This window comes from Meles meles, chromosome 19, assembly GCF_922984935.1.
Source record: "Meles meles chromosome 19, mMelMel3.1 paternal haplotype, whole genome shotgun sequence".
NCBI classification, from domain to species: domain Eukaryota; kingdom Metazoa; phylum Chordata; class Mammalia; order Carnivora; family Mustelidae; genus Meles; species Meles meles.
In genome coordinates, this window is record NC_060084.1 from 26,429,099 (window position 1) to 26,447,968 (window position 18,870).

An 18,870-nucleotide genomic window follows, 5' to 3' on the forward strand; every position below is an offset into this window, starting at 1 on the left:
CCTCCCTGGAAGCCTGCCACCAGAGGGACATGCTCTTCTTTGGCAGGGGAATATGCCAGAAGCAAGCATCCTTTCAAGGGCAAGGCCATGCTTTCTTCGTTTGCTTTCACAGTTACAGGCTTTACAGCAGAGTTGCAGGAATAACCGAAAGAATTCAGAGGTACCCTCCTGCTAGATCCCATGGGTGCTAACACTTCACATCTGCTTTATCTTTTTTTCTCTCTCTCTCTCGGAAATTTAAGAGAAAGTTGCAGACATGACACCTCTTTACCTCTAAATACTTCCGTGTATGGTTCCTAAAAAAAAAAGAAATTCTCTTTCGTAACTAATGTGTGATGATCACAACCAGCCAGGTAACGCTGAGACAATACTACAGGTCTAATCGACAGCCTGTATTGGGGTTTTGTCAACTGCCCCAGTAATGCCCTTTACAGCCAAGGACAATCAAGCTCGGGTATGACCTTCCACGGTTGGATCCCTTGAATCTCCTTTCCATCCCAAACAATTCCAGTTTTTCTTTGTATTTCATGACATTGACATTTTTGAAGGGGATAAGCCAGTTATTGTGTAGAATGAAGGATCCTCCAGCAATGCCCGGCACATGATTGGCCTGTGTACGTGTTATCAAGTATTGAGCACCTACTGTGTACTGTGTACCAGCTCTTCACATACATGGTCTCGTTCATCTCTTCAGTAACCCTTTGAAAGACGTGTGATAGGATTATCCCTGCTTTGCACAAAAGGAAACAGGCTCAGGGAGGTTTAGGGGTTTGCCCAAGGTCATTCAGCTGGTGAGAGGTGGACTCCCATTTTAACCTGACCACTAAGCCCATTTTCCTGACCACTGGGACATTGTACCCTGGGGGAATTTTCTCTGTCTTTTATTGGCCAATGTTGTTTCTGTTTAACTTCTGGAGCAATGAGGTCAGCAAGTTATTGTCAAGATCCCCAGCTATCCCTTAGCTAGAACCCTCCCCCATACACCTACAGAGATAGAAAGCCTGACCCTTGTACTTCCTGAGGGCTCCCCAGGCCAAGACACAAGGGGGCAATTAGCTTGCAGAGCCTCGGAGAAATTGCAGGCGGATGAGTGCAGAGAATCGCGGGTGAAAATTCACCTTTGAGTTTAAACAAGTCCTGATCCAAGTCCTCCTTCCCGGCTGGAGGAGGGCCTGGACTAATGAACCCTTCCTGGCCAGGTCTCCGTGTCTGTGGCTAGAGCTGGAGCAGCAGAGGGATACCGGCTCCCCTTCCTGCCTCTGCCTCTGCCTAGAGCTGCATCCTCCCAGGGGGTCTGGTCACTCTCCTCCGGTAAGTGACTCGAGGCCCAGCAGCCCCAGGCATCCCCTACCTCCTCCTTTTCCCTCCTTGACCCTGTCCTGGTCCCTGCCTCCTCCCCCAACCCACCTTCCACCAGAGCAGCCCTCCTCACTGGCGGCCACGGAGAGCTGTTTGTTCCCATGGATGAATGAATGGGTAAAAGGAGGCAGCATGTTTTGGGGCTTGGCTTTTGCTTATTGTCCTGCCAAGTAACCCTTAAACCCTTACCAGACTCTCTGGTCTCTTCTCCCGGCTGGTTGGCCACGAGTTCTGGTCTGCACTGCCCTTGAGAAACGGCCTCCTTTTGCCCATTTCTGCCCTTGTTTGCATCCCCTCGTGGCTCACACACTCCTCACCTCCCCAGGATTTCCCCAGCAGCTTCTGTGCAGGCCTCAGCCTCCAGGGCTGCTCCCGGGCTGTCCCCTCTGCTGGTCCGGTCTTTTCCCAGGCTTTCTCTGGGTGGTCCGTCTGTGGCTTTATATCTCCATTGAATTCATTTATTTATTCATTCGCCAAATACCCAATGAACACCTGCACAGAAGGGACTGTGCCAGGTGCTGGGGTCAGCAGGGAACAGGACAAAGTCCTTACCTTGATGGGAAAGAGACAATTAAGGAGCATACAATAAATAAACAGGACAACTGCAGGTTGCAACACATGCTATGAAGGAAAGATAACGGGGGGATTACGTAGACAACAACGGGACCATTGATGCTGGACTGGTGGCCAGGGAAGACCACCCTGAGGTGGGCACAGTAGAGCTGAGATTCTAAGGATGAGGAGCCAGAATGCACAGAGTTGGCAGAATGGCATTCGAGGCAGGGAGAACAGTAAGTGCAAAGGCCCGGTGGCATGCGTGGGGAACAAGAAGGAAGCCTGTGCAGCTAGAGCTGAGCTAAGCTGAAGGAGGTCTATGGAGCCAGCCCTGCAGGGCCTTGTTGACCACAGGAAGGAATTTGGATCTGTTGCGAGCGCCATCAGAAGCTACCGGGGTTTTTAAGGTCAGAAGGTGATGCGCTCTGATTTTCATGTTAGGACTTCTCTCACTGTCATGGTGGGTCAGAGGAGAGGCCCCCAGGCTCCCACCTCCCTGCCTGTGCCAAGCTGTGTCCTCCTCCTGCCCTACATTGCCAAGAACAAACTGGCTCGCTCGGCCTGTTGGTCCTCGGTCTGTCCTCCTCCAGTCCTCCACACCCCTCGCAGGCTCGAAGGCGCTCCCTCACAGTGGCCACATGTGCAGACTTGGACAGTCCCCGAGAGCACTTTCTGCAGAGACCAACACGGGGCTCTGGACTCAGGCAGGCCTGGGACCAAGTCCTGACTTGGTCACTCATCAGCAGAGTGACCTTCCTCTGAGCCTCTGTCTCTCCTCCTCCGGGAAAGTGGAGGAACCAGTAGTGCCTAGGGGCGTTTGTGAAGATTATCAGAAAGTGCTAGACTGTGCCTGGACCCGTGCCCGGCACGTGGCCAACAGCAGGCTGCATTTGTATCATGAGCCCCCTCGTCTGGGAGCAACTGGGGGTACAGTGCCCACTGCGTTGTTCTCTGTTGCTGCTGCCAGGCTCCACGGCTTACCCGTGCGCTGGGAGGCCCATCTGCGGTCTGGACCTGATTTTCCTCCTCAGCTCCAACAGCTGGCCTTGCGGCGGGCAGAGCATAGTGTGGGACGAGGGGCTGAAACCTGAGGAGGTGAATTTAAGCCGCAGATTTACAATGCCTTTTATGGGCTTGGCAAGTGTGGCCGAAGTAAACACAGCATAGGCACTGATCACGCTAGGTAAATAGCCTCCACCGGCTTAGCCAAGCCTCAGAATGTTCCCGTTAGACCCCCGTTTGGAGCCGCTCTAGGGAAATGTGCTAGGCCTCTTAGGTTCGAGAGATCTGCCACCCTTTAGCTGTGCAACCTTGGTCAAATTAACTAAGGGAGCCTTTGTTTCCTTTGTAAACTGTAAGCCAGGCCCCTCAAGGCTGTGGCAGGAAGAAAGTGTGATGACCGCCAGGAGAAGCTTTGTGCCCACAGAACGGCTGGGCCCCAGGGAGGATGATGTCTGGCACAGAGTAGTGTGAGTTGTAGAATCAGAGAGAATGGGTTCCTGTCTTGGCTGTGTGACCTTGGGCAAGATGCTTAACCTCTCTTAGCCTGTTTTAGTACATGTGAGATGGTGGTAAGAGCAGGGCTGGGGTTTTTGGGAGGATTATGTGTGATATACTGGGTTGAATAATGTCTCCTACAAATTCATGTCCCTTTGGAGCTGTGAATGTGACCTTCTTCAGAAATAGGGTCTTTGCAGAGGTAATTGAGATGAGAGCACATGAGATTAGAATGGGCCCTAATCCAAGATGATCGATGCTTTCAAAAGAAAAGACAAATTTGGACAAAAAGATACAGATGCACAAAGAGGAGAACAGTATGTAGACAGAGACGGGAGATCAGAGTGATCACTGTACAAAGCACGGTACCCCAGCGGCTGCAAGGGGCAAGGAGGGGGCTCTTCCCTAAAGCCTGCAGAAGAGGTATGGCTCTGCCAATGCCTTGAATTTGGACCTCTGGTCTCTAGAACTGTGAGGGACTACATTGCTGCTGTTCAAGCCATCCAGATTGGGGTAATTCGTTACAGCAGACCCCAAAAAATCCATACATGTGATAATCCAGAAAAAAGTGTCCAGGGCAGTGCCTGGCATCTGGGCAGTGTGTAATTATTATCATGCTCATCACTTTTGCTCGACTGGGGGAGAGCCTGCCACCCCTCTGACCTCCAGGCTTGGGTGGAGTGGGGTGGCTGTCCTGGCCACGGATGGGTTGGCTGCCTGTGGGGGGCAGGGTGGCTGGCTCCCGCGCATCTTGGGGGTTATGCCGAGGTTTGGGGGAGGGGTGGTGACTTGTCCTGTAGCCGAGGCCTCCTGGGAGCTACCCGGTGTGGCAAGAGCCCAGGTCTGGTTTCTGGAGTCCAGCTTGGCAGATGCCTCATGAACCTGTCTGGCAACAACATTCTTCTGACAGACAGAGCAGCCGGCTGTCACTCCATAGCCCCTTGTGGTTTTGTAACTCGTAGATGAAGAATGTCAGCTGTGACTCACTGAGCCCAGAGGTTCCCCCGTGGCAGGCAGAACCCTTGCCGTCTGCCCAGCTTCTGTTCAGTGACTGAACTCGGGTCCTCTGAGGCCTCCTTTGGAAGGAATCGAGGGCGAGATAGGCCTCTGGGATGAGGCCCTGCCTTCCCTGGGAGCCCGGTGTGGCTTCTGAGTTTGGGGCCAGGAGAGTTAGGCTTTGGGTTTCAGGTGGGCAGGGGACGGAAGTGGCCTCAGGATGCCTGGTTCTGGCACTTTTCCTTGGACTAGCCACTTTATTCTTTAGGGCCTCGGTTTTCTCACCTATAAATGGGGATGTTTTGAGGAAGTAGCGGGCGTCCTCCTCCCCTCCGCCCCAAGGCGCCAGGCACATCTGTAAATGACTATTAGCAGCAGTCCCTTCCTGTTTGTGTCCAGTCATTTACACTGGGGGGCTTGCACGTTGGATGCCCTGGGGGAAGAAGAGACAGGACTCCTGACCATCCCAGTTGAAGTTCAAGGATGGAAAAACCAGCCTGCTGGGCAGGGGAAGCCCCGCTGAGTCTGTCACACAAGTGGATGCCTGGGGCCTGGGGCACAGATTTAACCCAGATGCCAAGCACTGCCTGTGTGCCTGGTGGGGGAAGTGGCCAGGAAAGGGGGGTGGGGGTCTTGGGAGTGATTGCGGTAAGCCAGAGCACTGCGATGCCTTAAACCCAGGCAGCCCGGCTGTGGGACAAGCCAGGCTGGGCACCGTTGAGACAGGGACGATGCCCCTTCTTCCCTGTGGCAAGTGCATTGTTTCTCCCCACTTTCACTTTTGGAGCTGGTGTTTCCAACATCAGGGGCAGCACCCATTTTGGAGATATCCCCAGCTTCCCTGGTGAGGGGGTTCAAGCATCCATGTTGGACAGCCAGGCCGGGAGCTCTGATGGGGTCGCAGCTCAGCCCATGGGGTTGAAGGGCAAAGGCCTTTGCAAAGTAGCCCCTAGAGCTTCTGAGAAAAGTTGGGGGAGGTAGGTCCTAGAGTTCCCTGGGGTTTTGAGCTTGGACCACAAAAACCACCCCAGGTCCCCAGCCTCCACTGTCTGCTGGCATCAGCCTCCAGAGATGTTCTGCCCCAGAGCCAGGACAGGGCTAGGCCTGAGCAGTCTGGAGCACACGCAGGGCACTGTTTCTGCCGCAACTCTCTTCCCTCCAAGTCCCCTCCCAGTTTCACTACATCAGAACTTAAGAAACTAGATTTGAGGGGCGCCTGGGCGGCTCAGTGGGTTAAGCCACTGCCTTCGGCTCAGGTCATGATCTCAGGGTCCTGGGATCGAGCCCCGCATCGGGCTCTCTGCTCGGCAGGAAGCCTGCTTCCTCCTCTCTCTCTCTGCCTGCTTCTCTGCCTACTTGTGATCTCTCTCTGTGTGTCAAATAAATAAATAAAATCTTAAAAAAAAAAAAAGAAACTAGATTTGAGCATCTGCTGCAGTGCTAGGCTTCAGGTCAAAGCCTGGCAATCTTGTTAATAGTGATGATCCTGTCAACAGTGATGGTTTCTGCATCTGTAAAATGGGTGAGTAGTAGCCACCTCCCAGGGGCTATAAGGATTACATGAGCTCATGTACATAATGTACTTAGCAAATAGTGCCTGGAACACAATAAATGCCTCATTAATATTAGCCATAATGGCTGCCAGTTATGAGGACATCGAGGCTCAGAGAGGTCAAATGCCTTATGCAAGGTCACACAGCATGAGAGCCTGAATCGGGGAGCTCCAGTCTAATGGAGGAGACTGATAAGTCCCCCATAAACTCCAACCCAGGGTACTAAGTGAGTTAAGGGAAGGGTCGGTGGTCCTGGCAGAGTTCTGGCTGGGTAGAGTCAGGAAGGCCTGATGGAGGATCCTTTCCACTGGGGCTCCCAAGGAGAATGAGCTGTCATCTTGGAGGTACAAAGGTGGGAAGGCACAGACACCTGGTAAACTGAAGGAACAGAGACAGGTGCCTTGGAGGGCAAGAATGAGAGCAAGGGCTGGGCAGGTTGGCTGCCAGTGGTCGCTGAAGAGTGTTGAATGCATGCTGAGAATGAACAGGACCCCCCTGGCAGTCCCCTCGAGGGGCAGCATGGCGCAGTCATTTGATACCTGGACTCTGGAGCCAGCCTGCCTGGGTCAACCCTACAGAGCAAGGCCAACAGCACCTGCACCCCTTGGTAGAAAGAAGGCGGCCGGGGCCCTCAGCCCGGGGTGCACCTGGGGTGCATTCCCTCAGCCTCTGCCAGCCTGTATGCCAGGCATAACATGGCTTTTATGCCAAGGAGGTGTTTGGGTCTCCTCCCTGCAAAGAAGTCCACTGCAGGGGACTGAATGCACCCGGGCGGAAGGTTCCCAGCTGCTGGCAGCTATCGTCGTGAGCAGGGCGCAGGCTGGGGGTCAGCTTCCCAGCAGAGCAAAATCCCAATTCTTGACAAGCGGGTGCTTGGCAGGCATGCGGGTGCGACCCGACAGCTAGGACTCTCGGAAAGTAGCTATCGTCTACGGGATGGGGCTTCCTCGGTTCCCTTCTGGTTGAGGAAGCCAGTACCATGTGTCCCAGGCGGCTGGTGCGGAGAGGATGTTTGCTGGGTGAGGTTTGTCTGGGAGAGGTGCTTGTAAGGAGAGATTCAGAAGGGAGGCTGTGCCTCCCAGACCCCCTGAGAGTCCCCTCTTTCAACAGTAAGTTGCCCTAACAGCAGGAGCGGACTGAGCTCCAGCCTCTTACTGGCCAATTTGGCCCTCATTTTGGGTCCCCTGCACCTGTGCACCTGGCCTGGGGTTAAGTCTGGGCTGACATGGCCTCTGGGACAGCCGCATCTGTCTGTGGCCCCCACTGCTGCCAAGAAGACAGCTGTACTGGTTTGCGGGGGCAGGTGGGTGGTGCCCAGGAGACACAGGGATTTCTCATGCAGGCATTCTGGCGTGCCACAATGTCTCCAAGCAACCCAGAGAGCCGCTGGCTGGCCTCGTGTTTGCCAGCCAGGGGCTGCTTCCAGGCCTTCCCAGTTGGAGCAGCACTGGGCCCCAGCTCAGGGCTTCTTCCTTCTCCTGGATGCTGCCCCTGCTTTGACCTTCATCCCTTTTCTTGACATGCCCACCCCCGCCTCCCCATTCCTGCAGGCCCACACCTGCTCTTTGACTTGGGTCTTCACCTTCGAGGACAGCAAGAGCTCCTGACGCTTCTGGTCAGCATCTGGAGCCATCGCCTCTCACCTGGGGGTCTTTCCAGACACCCACCCTAGGCTCTGGAGTGTGGGTGCTTGGAGGAGAGAGAATCGGGCTGGGTGCTGAAGGTCCCACTCTCAGGAAGCAAATCCCAAAGCCAGTTCTGACCCAAGCTTTATGCAGGTCTCCTTCCCTCCCTCCCTCCCACTTTCCTTTCCTTCCTTCCTCCTTTCTTGTCTTCCTTTCTCTCTTAAGCAGCTTTATTGAGACATAATTAACATACCATAACATTCACCCATTGAAATTGTACAACGTGGGGCATCTGGGAGTCCAACTTCCGGTTTTGGCTCTGGTTGTGATCTTGGGCTCGTGGGATTGAGCCCCATAGTGGGATCCACGCTCAGTCTAGAGACTGCTTCTCTCTCCCTCTTCTCTGGTCCTCTTGCTCCTACTCTCTCTTTCCCTCTAAAATGGATAGATAAGTCTTTTTTTTTTAAGGTTATTTATTTATTTATTTGTCACAGAAAGATTACAAGTAGGCAGAGAGGCAGGCAGAGATAGAAGGGAAAGCAGGCTCCCTCCTGAGCAGAGAGCCCAATGCGGAGCTCGATCCCAGGACCCTGAGATCATGACACAAGCTGAAGGCAGAGGCCCCAACCCACTGAGCCACCCAGGTGCCCCATTAAATCTTTTTTTTTTAAAGTGTAAAACTCAATGTTTTTTAGTATATTTGCAGAATTGTGCAACTATAAACATAATCTAATTATAGAATATTTCATCACCCCCAAAAAAGCCCCATTAGCAGTCACTCCCCATCCCCACCCTTGCCCCGCAACCAATAATCGCCTTTCTTTTGCCACCCTTATTTGTGACGTGACCTGTGAACAGCGAAGCTGGAGCTCCAGGCTGGAGTTACCCGTTCTGGGCCCAGGCCTTCAGCTGGCAGAATCTTAAGAGTCATCCCTTCCATCTTGCCCACTCACTCCCGCGTGGCTTTGGTGCTGGAAAGTTTGCCAGTCCACCCTCCTCATTTACCCAGGGAGGAGCCCCAGAGAAGGGAAGACGTCTGCCCAAGGTCACTCAGGGATTGGGAACATGGCTCCTAGCCTGGAGCACCTACTTTTTCTAGCACCCCAAAGCCATCTTCCCACAGCTGGCCCCTACTCATTTAGGGGCCTCCCCCAGCCATTCTTAAAACATAGTACCTCAGTTTCTCCATCTGTGAAATGGGTTGAGAGGATTCCATAAAACCAGAGGCAACCAATCCTACAGCCCAGTGCTTAGCACTGTTAAAAAACAAAATTCAGGGGCACCTGGGTGGCTCAGTGGGTTAAAGCCTCTGCCTTTGGCTCAGGTCGTGATCCCAGGGTCCTGGGATCAAGCCCCACATTAGCCTCTCTGATCAGCGAGGAGCCTGCTTCCCCCTCTCTCTCTGCCTGCCTCTCTGCCTACTTGTGATCTCTGTCTGTCAGATAAATAAATAAAATCTTAAAAAAAAAAAAAACACAAAATTCATCAGAGTAAATAAAAAGCTCAAAATGGCCTTATTTAATGATCTGTGAATCAGGCAGCATCTCATCTAGCAAATAGAAATGAACTCTGTCGAGCTACAGAGAAAGGTTTTTAAAGGCAGAGAGGGAATTCGAGGAAAGGAAATTATTAGCAAAGAATGCCCTTTTAGGCAAGGTCACCCTTCTGAGGTATACAGAAGGGGTCTGTCAGTAAGTCTAGTGCTGACCAGGAAATTCCCACATCGACTGGTTAAATATTACATTCTTGGGTGGAGGGTTGAAAATATAGTTAGATCAGGTGTAAGTCTTGGTGAACTCATCTAGGGCCCTTGGCGTGAGTGACTACATTTTGGGCCTGTTGTTTTCATTTTCATCACATGTAGCTGTCTCTCAACAAAGGCGAACTAAGTCAAATTATTTTAATTCCTGCCATGGCATTCAGACCCCATGTGGATTTCCAGTCCTTTGGAATGGGTGGAAGTTCTCTCCCCCTCTTCTTCCCACCCCCGCACCGAAGATGACGGATGGAAGCCACTGAAACTAGCCAGCAACTAGTCACTTCTTCCCCGTCACCTGGAAACTGGTGATGTCGGCCGGGCAGGCAGAAGGTTGAGACTTGCCACGATGACTAAGAACCCAGAACCGTGGGAGTCTGGTTAATCAGCAGCGTCAAAACTTCCCGTGGCTGTTTGCAAACAAGGGCCACCCCCAGAGGAGGAGGACCAGAGTCTAGGGGGCAGTGGGAGAGGCCTCGGGGCTGCGCAGAACAGGGTGAGTGATGGAGGCAGTGCCAAGAGCCTGGCAGGGTGGTCCAGAGCCACGCTCCTGAACTGGAGGCTGCTCTGTACCCACCCCACTGCCCCCCCACCCTCCCCAAGAACAGAAAGCCCACTACAGAGTCTTTTTTTTTTTAATATTTTAAAGATTTTATTTATTTATTTGACAGAGAGAGATCACAAGTAGGCAGAGAGGCAGGCAGGGAGAGGGGGAAGCAGTCTCCCTGCTCAGCAAAGAGCCTGATGCAGCTAGATCCCAGAACCTTGGGATCATGACCTGAGCCGAAGGCAGAGGCTTTAACCCACTGAGCCACCCAGGCGCTCCCCACTACAGAGTCTCTTGAGGGACTCTCTTTCCAGGAACGACTGATTGACTTATTGCAAGAAGTCAGAATGGAGTGCCGGGCTGGTGTCAAAGCAGGGATAACATTAGTAACCCTATGGTCACTGGAAGAGACTCTTCCAGGGTTGTGGAATGTTCCAGAACCGACCTGGGAAGGTGTCTGGGGGCCAAAGACAGGCAGGGAGAGGGTGCACTGACTCAGTACTCCCAGCCCCACCCTGCCCAGCCCAATTGACAGAAACACCGACAAACAAAGCCAGACACTCCTCTCTCTTGACAGCGATCATTCAGACTATCTTTTTATATGCCTCCTGCCGTGCAGGGGAACCAGCCGGGGCCTGGATTCCGGATCCAAGAAAAAAACTGTAAATCAGCGCAAGAAGTCGTTCTCGTCAAAATTGCTACCAACGACAGTGTAAAGTGTAAATTTGGTACAGCCCTTCTGAATGCAATCTGGCAACATGTTTAGAAAGTGTAAAAAAATGCTCAGATTCTTTATTCAGGAAGAATTTATGAAATTAACAACAACCCCTTCCCCTGGGAGTGAACAGGCTGTGTGTGGGGAGATGTCAACAGCTGTGCTGTTTATAAAAATGAAGAAATAAGACCTACGCACATGTCTGACCTCATCGAATGGTCAGCTCAGGGCAGAGCCGTTTGAAGTGATTATTATCTTTCGGGACTCCTGGCTGGCTCAGTTGGTAGAGCGTGCGACTCTTGATCTTAGGTTTCTGAGTTTACTCTTTGCAGAGATTACTTTAAAAAAAAATGGGGATGCCTGGGTGGCTCAGTTGGTTAAGCATCTGCCTTCAGCTCAGGTCATGATCTCAGGGTCCTGGGATCGAGTCCTGCATCAGGCTCTCTGCTCAGGGGGGCTCCTGCTTCTCCCTCTCCTCCCCACTTATGCTCTCTCTCTATCTCTGTCTCTGTCTCTCAAATAAAATCTTTAAAAAAAAAAAAGGAAGGAAGGGAGGGAGGGAGGGAGAAAAGAAGAAAGAAGAGAAAAGAAAAGAAAGAAAAGAGAAAGAAAGAAAAGGAAAGAGAGAGATAAAAGGAGAATGATTATTCTTTCCAATAATTTTCACTCAGTGCTGGGTGTGTCCCCAGACACTGGGAGTCCAAAGCTAAATGGGACCTGGCTTTATCCTCAGTCTGGGGCCTGCAGTTCAGAAAAGAACAGGACAGAGCAGAAAAAAGTAACTTGGAAAAATGCTCATTATACAGTTTAAAGTGAGAAAAGGCAGAGCTGAAAATTGCATTCACTCTCTGCCTCCCACTATAAGCTAGTATTTGTGGAGGACCGACCCTGTGTGGGATGCTGGGCTCGCATTTACCTCTTACAACAACCCGATGGGTTAGGTACTAGGGCTACTCCCATTGTCACAGGAGGAAACTGAGGCACAGAGGAAGTGTTTCGAGCCAGGGTTCAAACCCCGGACCACTCAACCCCTAAACCCAGTTTCAACTGTTGTCCTGGATTGTCTCTCCTTAATATAGAAATACGTCTGTTCAAGGTTGAATACTGAAAAGAAAATCTGGGTCAGGGACAAAAAGATAAGGGTAGTGGGATCTGGGCTTTGTCCCCCCCACCTGCCTTTTGGTTACTATTACATTTGTGCAAAAAAAAAGAAAAAAGAAAAAAGAAAAAGAAAATTGAAGTTAACAAAAAAAAAAAACCCAAAACAAAAAAAGCCCAGGCACCTAGAATTTGCAGCAGATGGGTAGAAATGAATGGGGAAGTCGAAAAAAAGTGGGAACGATGTTAATAATGCATGCCTTGGCTTAGAACAAGGAGATAGAATGATTTAGGAGCAAGAAGTGAAGCCGGGAAGGAGTGTTTGGGTGAAGGAGCTCAGGCGGCTTCTGTATGGCAGACGTGGGTGGGGGGGCGGGGCGGCGGGAGCTCTGACTCAGGGAGGAGACACAGGGGTAGAGCTTATCTTCCACGGGCATTCTTACTAAATCTTTTTATTACCTGGTGCCTGAGTACATATCTTCTCAGTGTTTGCATTCCTCTCATTTTTTAGACTGCAGGAAATGATAATTGGGGGAAAAAGAAAAACACCCCTCTGTTTGCTTTCTGCCCAGGAGTGCTAGGAGAGTTAGCTGCCAAATTCTTTCTCAGGTCATGAAGAGGTTTCAGGTTTCCCTCACCTGAGAGCCTGGGGAAGCACTGCTAAGGCCAGTCTTCCTGGCAAATGCAGAAAGGTAGTCACTGTCTACAGCTTTCAGGGCAAGGTGGTTTATTGAAGGGAAGGTTCCTTGGTTCCCCGCAGAGACCTTTATAAATAGGAGAACTGTCTCCCCTGTTAATATAGCTTTTAGAAAGGAGGCAGGCACCCTTGAGCAGAGATGGGGAAGGCACAGAGGGAGCTGGAAGGGATTGGAGAGAGAGTAGTATCATTTGTTCATTTATCTGTTGAGCATCTAGCTCTTGGAAGAGCGTAGTGTGTAGCAGGTGAGAAAGACAGGACCTTACCAGACGAGCCAAGGGCTGTCCAACACCCACCCCTTCGTGTCAACGGAGGAGTGTGGTTTCCTAAACGTTGGCAGGTGTGAGCCAAGATCCAGGGCACCCCCTCCCTCCCACCCCCAATAAGCTCAGAGGTTTAGCTGCCAAATTCTGCAGCTGGGAGGGAGTCAAACGCATGTCTGCAGGGCTGAGTTCTGAATCCTGCCTGTTCTCTCAGTGGGATTCTCCCCGGCTCTTTCTGCGCTGTCCATAATGAACTATTTCAGGAGTATTGGAGTATGTGGATTCAAAACAGTGGCTAATTGAGTCAGGATTACTTAATATTCGACTCCTACCCTCAGAATGTTGTTCTCCAACTTCAAGAAACCGTTACCCTGAATCGTGCAAAGATATAGAGTTTTCAAGACCGCAGGGTGCTCCTTACTGACCACATCGAAATTAATTGCTTAAAGAGCCATTTCTTACCTCCTTTTGATAAGAATTATCATTAATTTACACAAGAAGAAAGTCTGTTTGGGGGCGCCTGGGTGGCTCAGTGGGTTAAGCGTCTGCTGTCAGCTTAGATCATGGTCAGGGTCCTGTGATGGAGCCCCGCGGTGGGCTCCCAACTCAGCACGGAGTCTGCTTGTCTCCCTCTCCTTATGCTCCTCCCGACCACTCATGCTCTCTCTCTGCTCTCAAATAAATAAGTGAAATCTTAAAAAATAAAAGAAGAAGAAGAAAGTCTGTTTGGATATGCTTTAAGGTACATGTTCTTCCCCCTCTGAATTATACATGGCCTATATTTTAGTCGGTGGAAACTTACATGATATCAGGCACTTGAAGAGGATTTCCTTGTGATCAAGTCAGGAAAGCCCCCTACCCTCCAAGAGCTATTGGTGTAGACAGGAGAAGCTGTTGCAGTCCAGTGTGGGGGTGTGTGGTGGGGGCAGGGCAGGGAGAGATGCTGCCTGGGAGGGTCAAGGAGCATGACCTCTAAGCTTGAAGGACTTGAAGAACAAGCAGGAGGCAGCCAGGTAAAGGTGGGTGGAGGCAGGTGGGAGAAGGGCAGGAGAGAGGCTTTCCAGGCAAGGAGAATAGCATTACAAAGGCCTGAAGGTGATCAGATCTCAGGTTAAATCATTAAAACTGGAAAATCATGCAAATCTTATGTAGAGTAAAGCACTCTAGGTTACTGTGAGAATCAGACCAAACACAATCTGTGTTATTCCCCTCTTTACTTCCCTCTGAGCAATAGACTTCTTGGGCCACTGACTATCTCTCAGATGGATGCATAAAAGTGAAGGGGTTTCAGGCTCTTTGAACCTCCACCTGGGGGACAGGGTGGATATGGATATGGGGCTGCAGGGTTCTGGCCACTGCCTCTTGTGTGGCCCTCCCTCCATTTCTATATTTCTGCCAGAAGGTGGGCAAAAGGGCAAGGCCAAAGGCTGAACCCAAGAGTCCTCCCTTACGGATTCAGGACCTCGGCGCTGGGACGGCCAGGTTTCTGGTCAATCTCTACCTTCCCTGTGGCCAGGAGATAGTTGGCAGCCTCCACATCCAAACCATCAGTGAAGTTTCTGGGATAGAAATGACCTGAAGTCATTAGCGTAGAGTCGCTGGTGACATCGTACATTCTTAAGTTAAATTCCAACAATCATAAAGCAATTTGCTTTTGCAATTTCAAGTCAAAGTTTTGCAAGAACCTCAAAAATGTTTCCATCTAATACCTCAATTTTCTTTGTCTTTTCCACCAGTGCTTTGGTCTTAGTAATGCTTGCATCTGGTATCTGAAACTCATTACGTACAATAGTACGATCTGTTTGCTTGTACAATGTGTACATACAACCCCCCCCCCCCAGCCGCATTGGTCTCACATCTCAGCTCTATCACACCCTGGGTTTATGAATGAACTGTGGGAGGCTGTTTCCTCTCCTGATAACTGGGCATATAGTGATGTCGACCTCGTCGGGTGCTCAGGGTTAAATGGGATCTTGTTTATAAAGAGTTCAGCGCAGTGCTTGGCTCAGTGTTCGCTTTCAATAAATGGTAGCTATTATGTGATACCAAAAAAAAAAAAAAAAGACTGTACTAAAATGTTGGCAGCATTTATCTCCAGTGGGTGGGATTATGGTTACAATGAACATCTATTACTTTTGTAATCAGAGAAAACGAACAATAAATGTTATCATGAATTTAAAAATCTGGCTTTGGCTTTGTCGGAACAAACCTGCAGTTAATGCCACCATACCGGCCAGCAAGGAAGACAAGGCCTCCAGTTCTCTACCAGGACTTTATAGACAAACAACCTGCCTCACTCGGATAGTAGGGAGATACTTGGTCAGGATTCTAGAGATACTTTGCCCTCATCCAGCCCTGTAGTCCCCCTGGCCACTCTTGTCTGGAGAGAAGGCAGGGGGGTTCTGAGAAGGAAACTCTCAAATTATGGCCTTCCCTCCTGTTGGGAGGGTTATCTGGGGTTTGTAGTTGGAAATCTCTAACTTTCCAAGAAACCATTCCAGGAGAGGGATATTTATCATCTACTGGGCCTTCAGTTGGGCGTCTCAGAAAATAAAACACACATTAGCCCACTTCCAGTAGGGGGATTATGAGTGTCCTGTTCTGGTTTCCAGAACAATCTGAGGCCCAGGACCTTGGCTCTGTTTCCGGCTGAGATTCTTGACTGCCAGCCCAGTGCCTGGGCAGCGACAGGAGACAGAACCTTCATTGATCTGCGTGTCCCCCTCCAGCCCCCTCCTTGCACCTCTTGGGCCATCCCCTGCGACACCGGGAAGAGTCAAGCGCCCACCCTTCTCGGACTGTCTGTGGAACCATCAGCCTGCACTGGGCTGGTTTCTGAGCTTCTTTCTCCTCTTCCTGCACCCTGGAGGGGACAACAGCACAGGCTTGGGAGTAAAAGGCCGCCTCTGTTTGGGAGACAAAGAACAGAGTGGCGCCTCTGGGTCAGCTGTCTCTGCTTGGCTGGCCTTGGCTGGCTGGCTCCCTGGCGTCCCCTGTGCCTCTTCCGAGACATCCCCCAAGGAGGGACTTCTGGTCGGTGCTGGGAGGGCCCGTGCTCTTGAGTGGTTGCACTCTGGACAGGTTTTCACTGGAAAACCTAAAGGTTTTTAAAGGAACATTTTACCTTAAAAAACCCTACGGGCCTGGAAGATGTTAATTTGGGAGTGGTCCGGTGGCTGGGGAGGCAGCTGGGCCTGTGTATTCCTACTAGAGCTAGTGAGAGCCTGTGTGTGTATAAACATGTGTGATAACATATGATGTGTGTGTATGCATGCTACCAGAGCGTGTGAGAGTGGGAGTAAAAGCGAGGACTTGGGTTTTAAAGGATGTGTCTACTAGAGGGTCAGAGGACGAGGCGTAGAGTGTGTGCAAGAATGTGTGTGAGGGTGAGCAAGTGTATGTGTGCACCTGGACAATGTGTGGGGAAGCACGTGTGTGTCTGAGCACGGGACGATAACGTGAGTGCGTGTGTAAAGTGTGTGAGAATGTGCAAGTGTATACATGTGCCATCTAGCGTGTGTGAGTGCGTGTGTGAAAGCGTGTGTGTTAGAAGGTCCAGAACACGAGCTGGTGTGTGAGATGTGTGTGAAGGACAGCATGGGAGAAGTGTATGTGTGAGGAGTAACGAGCGTGGGCGAAAGTTCTGTAACACCAGGGTTAGGGGATGTGCGCGTCAGAGTGTAAGTTTAAGCGCAAAGGCACGTATATAGGACTAGCGTGGGCACGTGTGTGAATACTGGATGGGTTCACGCTTGCGGACCAGAGCATGTGTGAAGGCATGTGTGAGGAACGTGTGTACCGGCGTGCGAGAGCCCATAGACGAAAGCACGAGCACGTATGACGCTGTGTGTACACCAGTGGGTGTGCGCGCACGTGTGCACTAGCGTGTGAGGCGCGTGGGGCCCCCGGGGCCCAGCGGGAATATCTGGGGGGCCCAGCGGGAACATCTGGGGGGCCCAGCGGGAACATCTGGGTGGAGCCGGGAGGCCGCGGAGTGGGCGCCCCCGCGTGTGAGTTGTGGGCGCGCGCGCGGGAGAGTGCGCGGGAGCGCGCGCGTGCCGCCGACCCCCCGCCTGGGCAAGAGCCAGTTGCCATGGGAACGCGCCGCGGCCCGAGTTAATCATTTCCTGTGGAAAGTGTGCGGGAGGGGCGGGAGCGGGGCGGGCCGAGAAGGCGGCGGTGTGGAGCTGCCTCCCACCGGCGGGCCGGGTCCGGCCGAGCCCCGGGCTCTGCGGCGACGCCGGGATCCTGCCTCCGCCAGGCCGGTGAGTCGGGGACCCTGGCGAGCCGGTGGCGGGGGAGGAGGAGCGGGCTGGGCTTTCGGGATCCGCCCGGCCCGCCGTTCCGGGTGCCGCGTCCGGGCCCGCCCCGCCCGCAGGACCCCCCTCCCCTGCCCGGACCCGCTGCGGGGCGCGGGGAAGGTCGGGCCCGGGAGAAGCAGCCCTGCGCGGTCTCCCGACGAACCCCGTGCCGTCCAGACGGAGCCAAGGACCTTGCTCGCAGCACGGCCTGGGGCGGCACGTCCCCTGGGGTCGCAGCAGTCTCGGGAACCCCCTTCCCATCTCTTTGGCCCGAGAGAGCCGGAACCGACCCGGGGAACCGCGTGTCAGTCAAGGCCTCCCCCTCCTCTTGCGGAGATTTCCCCCGCACCCCCCAGGGATCCCTTGAAGACTGCAGTTTCCAGCCCTCCCACCACGTACGTCCCTGGGCAGTTCGCTTTTCCCCTCGCAGGGCAGGGGAGGGTAGACCGGCCCTGTGGTTGGAAGGAAGGCCTGGGCGGGTGCCCTCCTGGGCAGTAGGAAATTGAGACAGTGACAGCAGCAGCCCGGGGGATCCCAGGAGGGAGGCCAAGCCAAAAGCCACCTCCTTCAACCCCCTGTTGTGAGTTAGAGCAGAACTCTGGTGCAGTGTGAAGGGCCTGGTCCTGGGGGATTTTTCAAAAGGAAGCTGTATTTAAATTCTCAAATATTCCTCCCAACCCCCAGCATATCAGTCTCAAGATTGTGGGTCCCCCCTGTCCCTGACCTTTCACCTCCCATGGGCCATGAGGCTGGGGGCACCTCTCCCTGCCCAGGCACACTCCCCATGCCCTTGGGAAAGTAGTCGTCTCCTTGGCCAGGGAGAGTCACTGGCAAGGAATGCAGCCTCAGAATGGGGCCCTGTATTTGCAGTTACTGGACTTTAGGGACTTGGGGTGATGAGTTCTGCTGTTCTTATGGGAGTGGAGGTTTTTGAGGTCTGGGTTGTCCTGGAAGACCCAGGGCCTGTGATTGTGTGCAGGGGAGGGCCTAGCTAGCCCCTGTCTAACCTCCCTGACCTTCTCTTCCAGGGAAACTAAGCCCTCCCCAGCAGCAGTATCTGGGCACTTGTCAGGTCTGTCCCTCAAATTATGGCAATATTCCTGGTATGGCGGGGAGGTGTTACAGCTCTACTCCCGTGGTCTAGACAAAGAGGGGTAAATCTTTCCCTCTTCTCAAGCCAGCCCTTCTGCACTCACCCACCACTGGAGGGAGGGAGATCACTGAAAAATAAAAATTTTGAGTTCGTTGTATATGCCAGCATTGTTGTGAACACTTTATATATGCATTGTCTAATTCTTATACCAACCCTATAAGGTGGCATTCTCCCCATTTTCAGATGGAGATAATGAGGCACAGATTAAGTAATTCTCCCAAGGTCACACATCCCATAAGTGGCAGAGTTGGGTCTGAAGCAGCTTTTGGTCATAGCCACTCCACACCATGTCCCTGTTGTCCCACCCTGTGAGTCCCAAGTTGGCAGAAGCCCCAGCCTTGGGCTTATTTGAGGTTCTGGATACTTTTGACCTTTCCACCCTACTGGCTCTAAATTCAGCTGCTTTTTCCTCTTCAGGATCTTGCACACACCCTTCCTCTTTCTTCCTGCTATCTTCCTGGCTCCCTCTCCAACTTCCCTTCCAGAAAGTCACAGAAGCATTGTCTCCTTCTGTCCCCGTCCCTCAGACAAAGCTGATCTCTTTAACAGTCTTCTCTCTCAAACAGGGAATCGAACTTCAATGCCCCTCTCACCTTTCCAGGCACGTGGAGCCTCTTGCATTAGGCTGCTGGTCCTTGGGGTTGGTTGTGTGCCCAGCTCCGTGCCAAGCAACCTAGGGAAAAGGGCATCTGGCGCTTCCCCTTCGTTCCTTCTGCTCTGTAAGGGTCCATCTTTGTTCCCTCAATGGAGCTGGC

The 18,870-nt window shown here is 52.3% G+C and overlaps 1 protein-coding gene across 7 annotated transcripts in view; it reads left to right on the forward strand.

Annotated features, from left to right (window-relative positions):
• The first annotated feature begins 1,135 nt into the window (after positions 1-1,135).
• Positions 1,136-18,870, forward strand: part of KIFC3 (kinesin family member C3) — a 53,625-nt gene continuing 35,890 nt past the window's right edge. For 2 of the 7 annotated variants that reach the window (XM_045987385.1, XM_045987387.1), the window contains exon 1: positions 16,807-16,926. Coding sequence is in view for 4 of the 7 variants with exons in the window: in XM_045987379.1 (XP_045843335.1) it covers positions 18,051-18,116 (66 nt within the window). In the remaining 3 variants the exon portion in view is untranslated. Of the gene's footprint in view, positions 1,312-16,806; positions 16,927-17,990; positions 18,117-18,870 lie in introns of those variants that run through there. The other 5 variants (XM_045987379.1, XM_045987383.1, XM_045987380.1 and 2 more) reach the window with 5 other exon arrangements.